At 36.6% G+C, this 7,964-nt stretch overlaps 1 protein-coding gene across 3 annotated transcripts; it reads left to right on the top strand.

The window, feature by feature from the left end:
- The first annotated feature begins 3,588 nt into the window (after window positions 1–3,588).
- On the top strand, window positions 3,589–7,522 carry LOC149181042 (uncharacterized). Of its 3 annotated transcripts, none has more exons than XM_089418265.1 (3): window positions 3,589–3,831; window positions 5,072–5,689; window positions 6,828–7,522. In XM_089418265.1, the coding sequence occupies exons 2-3, from the start codon at window positions 5,369–5,371 to the stop codon at window positions 7,044–7,046; spliced, it is 540 nt and encodes a 179-aa protein (XP_089274391.1). In that variant the 5' UTR covers window positions 3,589–3,831; window positions 5,072–5,368; the 3' UTR covers window positions 7,047–7,522. The 3 variants fall into 3 exon arrangements, with proteins under 3 accessions (XP_089274391.1, XP_089274392.1, XP_089274393.1); XM_089418266.1 differs by lacking the exon at window positions 3,589–3,831 and adding an exon at window positions 3,856–4,008; XM_089418267.1 differs by lacking the exon at window positions 3,589–3,831 and adding an exon at window positions 4,230–4,858.
- The last annotated feature ends 442 nt before the right edge of the window (window positions 7,523–7,964 follow it).

The raw sequence follows: 7,964 nt of genomic DNA on the forward strand, positions 1-7,964 counted from the left end.
GCACTTCTTTGTCTGAGTTTGAGCTCTTTGAGATGTGTGTTCGCTTTGTTCCACCTGCTCCTTGGCTTTCGCCCTTTTCTCCATGATGATTATTAGGACTTTGGATCATCGTTTGGCTGGAAGAAAACACTGCATGTTCGGATGACCCCTTTTGTGTTTATTCTCCCTTAGTGTGGGAACCTTGTTGATTTTGAGCTTATGGTTGTTACTGACTCTTGAACTTTTCTTCCTCTTCATCATCCGAAAGAGGTGGATCTAGAAATTATCAACCTTTTGGCTTTTGTGGTCTCTTCTTTGCCCTTTTCTTTGCATGTGGACATGAATTTTGTAAGTGCCCTGTCTTTTGCCAAATCTGAAAGTAGTGTTTTCAAAATCTAAGCTTTGTATCCACTTGAAATCTTGGTGGATTAGATGGATGCGATCTGGTAGACCTTTGCTCAGGTCTGTCTCCACACATACATGGACAAAAGTAAAAATACCTTTCTCCATTCTTTCCTGATCCATCTTTAGAAATCTTCCCAATGAGTTTCCAATGCCTTCTAGGACTTGGTGATGCCAAAACGGGAGAGGGAGATTATGTAACCTTACCCATACTGACATCTTCGTAACTACCATTGTTGTGGCATTGAAACCAGGGAACCATGGAGTGACAAAAAGACCTGCTCTTCCCCAAAACCATGGTCCTTCATTTAGGACATAATCCATATCTTTCCGAGTGTCAAATTGAACCACAAAAAAATCTTTTGCACACAGATAAATATCACAATTTTTAGTCCAGTTGAGATAAATCCATTGATGGAGATCCTCTGACTTGGGTCAGAAGCCATTAAAACAACATATAATAGCTCTAGCTTGAAGAACAATGAAGAGACCACTTGTATCACGCAGGTTCAAATTTTGTTGAAATTATTTATATAACATTCTTACATTTATAAGGTTTGCTATTCTTTTACATATTCATCATGGTAATGGATTTATGTAAATATGTTTTATTGAGTATAATAAACTACAATTTATATATGAAATATTGTGCAAATTAAAATAGAGTTATACATTTTAAATAAAAAGTAATCTAAACATAATATTATTCATTTATTTAAAATTTTTGTAGTTATACCTTTTTTTTTAAATTCAAAATTTAATTAATAATTAAAAAAAAACTTAAAATGACTTAAAATGTAATATATATTTTTTAAAACAAATATAATCTAACTAAAATTTATACTACTAAATATCAATAATTATTGCTTAAATATTTTTCCCAATTATAACTTCTTCCCAACAATTTTTCCCCTCTAAGTGTAATGAGAATTTCAACATTTCATAACTCACACATAAAAAAAATACCTTCAAAATTTCCAAAGTCATTTGTAAACTTCTTGGGGGTTCTTTTACTATGACCAGGCCATTAGGACTTGGTCGGGCTTCACTCCTATTTGGAAGAGTGCAGATGAGATGTGATTGATGGGGGATATGGCTAGGATATGGAATAATGTTGTTGCAGCATTATGAAATGCATGGATTTGCAAAGTTCCACACGAAGATCAGATTGGGTGGGAAGGGAAGTTGAAGAAAGGGTCTATTTCAGTATCAGATACATATTTATATATATATAACATCTTACATAATATTCAGAACTATTGTTGGTATACAAGATTCTGGAAGGTTCATATCCCTAACAAAATTATCTTATACACCTGGCTTGTATGGAAGAACAAGACGCTTACTTGGGAGAATCTGAGGAAGAGGGGCATGCTGGGACCAGGAATATGTGTATTCTGCAGGTAGGAGGAGGAGGACAATGCACACATTCTGTTAAAATGCCCCATCATTGTACAAGTTTGGAAAAAGATCTTTGTTTTACTCTCTTTCACTTACATTGAACACGTATCTATTGAAGCATGCTTGTTATGGTGGAGTACACATGATAAACATAGGAGGGCCATTCCACTTGTTACTTTTTGGGAAATTTGGAAAGCAAGAAATAACAACATATTTGATAATAAACACCACAATGTTGACCGGATTATTGATAGAATACACTCATGGATGAAACCACTGTTGTTGTCATATCCTCGACCACCTTCAGTTCATGCTTGTTATGGTGGAGTACACATGGTAAACATAGGAGGGCCATTCCACTTGTTACATTTTGGGAAATTTGGAAAGCAAGAAATAACATCATATTTGATAATAAACACCACAATGTCGACCGGATCATTGATAGAATACACTCATGGATGAAACCACTTTTGTTGTCATATCCTCGACCACCTTCGGTTTCACACAGTACTATTGATCCAAACATTTCCTTCTTTGTTGGTTTCTTTGTCAACGTTGAATAGGGGGGAGATGCGGTTGTAGTGTATGGATATGCATGGATAATAATCTGCAATATCGAATTCACTGGGGTGGGGGTTGTGGTACTAACATGAAGGCTGAGGCAATTGCACTTTGGGGTTTGATCTGGTTTGCATGCTTTCTAGATATTCATAACTTAAGCATATATGGAGACTCCCAGACCATCATCAATCATGTGTTGGGAACCTCCACTATAACACCACCCATCTATAGGGCTAGCTCCGGAACATCATTCATCTACATGACACACTTCCGGGGGTCACTATACATCACATTCATAGGGAGCACAACACTATTGTTGATGCCATGTCTAAGAAGGGACTATTAGCCTCCAATGATGGCTTACAAATCACTCGGAGGTGGATGGGTGCTCGATGGATGCTGGTTTTATGCCTTTTCCTGATTTCGGTTTCTCTATTTTCTTTTATGCTATGTTTATATCTTTTTGATTCACTTCGGGAATACACTCCCCCATCTCTCTATTTTTGAATATGCTATTCCCACATTTATTTTTGGAAATACGTAAGATGACAGTATGTTGTTTTATGTTTTTACTACATGGTTGTATTTCGGCATATATAGAATATATATGAGAGCCTAGGCTCTTATCTTAGACATTAGACTAAATCTGATATGATATAGCATATAGCTACTATATATACTGTGCAATGATATGCTGCGTTTCATGTTGTTTCTAAATGAATCTTGATAAACTAGTTTTACACTACTATAATAAAATCAACGTTTTTTCCTTTCTGAAAAGAAAATATTTATATATTTTTTTTACCTCCGTTATAATGAGAATTTCAAAATTTCATAACCTTATAAAACTCACACATTAAAAAAACGCCATTACGATTTCCATGGTCACCACTATCTTGAACAACATTCCGTATTGCCATGGACAATCGTCATTAAGGAGAAGCTGTGACAAGCAGACCAATGTTCTTTCCATGAAAGTAAAATACAACGCACCGTGCTGCCCTGTACTGAGCAGTGCATGTTGGGAGGGTCCACTCCTTTGGAATAAAGAGACATGGAATTGTGAGTAGGGTAAGGTCGACGACATGAGTGCAAGTGGATGTGCCAAATGCATGTGCTATGTGCATGTGATGCTCTGTTTTTTGCCATGGTCGGGTCAGTGGAGACACCTTACCTTACTATTATCAATGTGAGCTTTACAAAATAAAAAATCAATTCTTTCTTTATTCCCCCTCTCCTCCTAACCTTCTTTTGTCTTCTTCCCTTCATTTTAAAATACACTCCTCCTCGGGCATTGTATGCACGCGCAATATACCCTCATCATCATCAACTACTATGCAGCAGAGGAGGAGGGTCAGCTTGTTATGGGGACGAGAGTACTGGGAAAACAATAAGTGAGCAGCTCAGGGAACTTAGACTAAGGGCACTTGCAACAGTCTGCACAGACCATTATGATCATAATGTGGGTGCCATCATTTTTTTGTCCAGGTAATATACTAATTGTATATACTCCATTTATCTTTCTGACAGTGCTGCAATGCATGGTTTTCTGTCATAAGTTTCAAGGTGCATGAGTGTCCAGTCTGGTCTATATGACAATGCTGCACTGATTGAAGTTTTTCCGGTGTGTTCCTTTTTGTGGGTCAATGTCAACCAATGCAATCTGTAAGTGTTTGATGAATTTGAAGCATCCTAGCATATATATATATATATATATATATATGAAGAATTCTGGCCTTGTGATTTTTAAATAATGGCATGTCAATCTAAGCAGAAGTTAAGTGTGAGTGGAGGATTGGCTTTAGATTCTTGTTCATGGCATTGGCATTTCGGCATCTTTTTGTTCATGCCATTAACATACATTAATCATGTTAAGTGTTTTATGCTTCTGATTGATGGATGCAACCAAAGTACTTTGTACATATATAAGGGTTTGAACATAGTCCAGGTTCAGAATCATACATCATGATACTGTGATTGCTTGGTTATAATTTAGTTCACACATCAATGGTGTTAGGATGGTCACATTGTGATTGTGATAGGCACTAGCTCTTGTTGATTAAATATATAAGGGTTTACTACATTTTGCATATTTTCAATTTCACAGACAGCACAGTGTGTGTGCCTCCAAGGCTTAAGGCATTCCTGAATTTGTATCTGATTACTTATGCATATGAAGTCCTAGTTTGGGTAGTTGAATAACAACTGCCTCAGTCGAGTGATTATGCAAGGGCCTACTGCATGTTCTGCATTCAACCATTGATGCCGACGCTATTTCTAGGTGTCTGTGGACCCAAGGGTTGGGAAGATTTTCATTCTTCTTTCAAATCACTGGTTAAGAAGCCATTACTTCCTGAATTTTTGCATCTATAAGCATTTCAAAGGATTTTGGTTTTATGTTCACACTTTCTGAATCCAATGCAACGTCAAATTATGCATCTTCAAGGATTCCAAGGATTTCAAGGGATTCTGAACTATAGCTTTGTAACCTAATGTCTTGCCAATTTTTAAACGAGTAGGTGTTTGTTTGCATTCTAAATTGTGATTTCAGTGTCCAATCTTTGTCAACTTGTGTATCTGTTTGGTTGAGAGAACTAAAGACTCCAGAGTCTAGACTGGCTCCAGACATCATGTCTGTTGATTTCATGTGCATCTATAAAGAATTCTAGAAATTTTCTTATGCTTTCTCAATTATGTCTCAATCTAACATTAATGAGGTGCACTGCAGATATTTTTGCAGAAATAACCAGAAAGTATCCATATCTGTTGGTGTGAACTTTGGAAAATTTTGTGCAAGTTCAATGAAATTCCAGTCCAGTGATCTCTGCCGAGTAGCAGATCAGATGCATCCAAAAACAAGAGGATGTAGAGGTTTCTGGCTAAAATGGCCATCCTTTCTAGCTTCCTATTGACTATTCCTGTTCCATCCAACCTATATAACTTATTTCTTCAGCCTTAGAATTTGTTCTTTTGGATTTTCATTGGACAGCAAGAGATTACTAGAGAGGAGAAACAATTACAGACCATGAATGATTATAGTTCCGAAAGCCCTAAGCCTGTAGGGACTCGTAATGCACGGAATTTTTCTTCCACTGATGAAGTGCCACAGGGTCTTGACAGAGGGGCTCACTGGAAGCAATTTGATACCTCTGTCAATGCTGTATCATTTGGTTTTGTCGCCACTGCCATCCTTATTTCAATGTTTCTAGTGATGGCGATATTTGAACGCTTTTTGAGACCAAGGACCTCTTTTTCGTCAGGTCAAAGTCGAGGCAACAGAGCTTTGGAGTCTATTCAGATTCGGAGTGAGATGCAACTATCGGATAAACTTGACAATTCGTCTGCTGTAAGTATTCTTTCAAATCTGTGTTTTCTATTTCAATCCTACATACAAGTTCGAGTGAGTAAATCTTAGTCATGGTAACAAAAACAAGTTAAGCACAGGAAATATTGTTAGTTTCATCACATGGAACTTTTGACCCGAGTTTAGAGAATCACAAATCCTTAATCATGAGAATGGGTGTCTTTGGTCTAGCTGCATACATCAATAGTCACATTAGTGCCTTCTGGCACGAACTCAATTCGTTGCAATTTAAATATGATGGGCAAATGCCATTGTTTATTCATTCTCTGACTTGTTTCATTCATTTAGCTTTATTTGTCCTTGATAAGGTGTGGAGTGTCAACTTGAAATGTGGGATGTTTCAATCTAATACACAGTTCACTCCAGAAAACTATCAACATTATGGCTGACTGTGGAAATCTACACTCAAGAAGTGCCATTGTTACTGTGACGACAAGATTCTCGTTTCTCAATTTTTTTTCTCCATTTTTTATGGAAGATATCACTGGCAGCAAGGGAGAGGAAATGCTCTATGGATTGCATGTTGAAGTCCATGAGTTTCAGTAACCTTGGTTGAGTGTTAATGTGTAGCTCATGTCCTTTCACATTCCATTTGTAGTCAACATGAATGCCATTTTGTAAGTCGAGAAAACAATGTGAGCCAGAACCTTGAAATATCAATTGGGATGAGTTGAAAACTAGTAACCACAATAAATATAAACAGAAATATATTCTCTCCCAAACTGTGAAGAAATTAAGTTCACCTGCTAAACAATCATTTACCTTTCCAATAATATCTGTGGCAGGACTGTACTTAAATTTTTGAAGAGCTGAATTGTCATCATTCATTTTGAAAAGCTTTGGATTCTTTTTGGTTTCTTCTGTAAGTCAAGATGTGGACTGTAATGCTGGTAGCCTTAATTAACATTGAAAAAATAATCATTTTTTTTTCAGTGTATACTTGGTGCTGGTTGAATGCTAATAACATTCTTAGATATCCTTGTAATTTCTGAATGCCATATTGCACCAACTGGATTTTGCCATATTTATCCTTGAAGAATCAGATTGAGAATTGTAACCTTTGGCTTCTGCATCTAGGAACTCTTTTTTTTTTCTCTAAGCTTTAAGACTTTAAATGCAGGTATCTTCATATGCCATAGGGGTTTCGGTGATTATGCCAGGGCAGGAAATTCCTACATTCATTGGCCATCCAGCCCCTCTTCCTTGTCCCCGGGAAGGGGTCCCGTGGCCTTCTCATGAACATGGACATCATTGTGGATCTTGTAGTTTGGGCATAAAATCCTCCCTCATAGATACAGTCAAATCCGAGGAAAATGCAGCTGAAAGGAGATCCATTTAGCATGATGATTACATTTTTGTACTTGTATGGATATGTGACATTTTGGTGGGATGAAGGCCAATGGTGTTTCTTGCTCAAAAACCCTTAGGATGGAAACCAGGCTGAGGATGAATGCATGATCACCGAAGGATTTCTGATCTGGTCAATGGAATCTGAAACATCCAGAGATAGCTGGCACTCTAGAATCTGGGTTAACTGTTTCACCTGCAGATAATTCCCATAAAGCTTTCTTCCTGGGAGTTTGAAGTGTACTGGAAGTTTATAAATCAAAGTCGCATGGCAAGAAGGATGGTGCAGTGAGAAAACTTCCAAATGTATTATTCCATCTTTAGTGTGCCATTGGCCATTTGTAATTATATTCATAGAATTAGAAATTATATGTTATGGACATGTTCACCGGATGTAATGAGACATAAGAACCTTTAAAGCACAGTAAATTGGTTGTCCACTGCCATGATAAACATCAAGCTTGCCAATGCCGATGTCTCATGAAATATAGATTTCTTTACAGTTTGTGTATAGATAATTGCGAAACTACAGAAGACCTACCAGACTCAACACCCAATACTCAGCCCCATCGCCCTTTGAGATACTCAATGGAGTGGTAACTTCATGGTTTTTATATCTATAGATTTGTGCAGGTTTCAATCAACGTTATAAGTTTTACAATCCATAAAATCATAAAGGAAATCCATATTGTATATATACTATGATACAAATATGCTGAAATCTATGTAAAAGTAAATTGTGTAAGTATGTTTATTAATTTTAAATTAAGTTTTTCAATTAATGATGATGGTGGTTTATATCTCATTGAAATCAAATTTAGATTATCAAACCTTCTGTAAGGGACTATTTGATTTTTTTTTTTAATGTTATTTCAATGCTGATAAAGAAAAATAGGATATTCCTTAATCG

The sequence above is a fragment of the Pinus tabuliformis genome, chromosome 3_2, assembly GCF_031772625.1.
Source record: "Pinus tabuliformis cultivar Carrire ecotype Pingquan chromosome 3_2, CPIR1, whole genome shotgun sequence".
Classification (NCBI taxonomy): Eukaryota; Viridiplantae; Streptophyta; class Pinopsida; order Pinales; family Pinaceae; genus Pinus; species Pinus tabuliformis.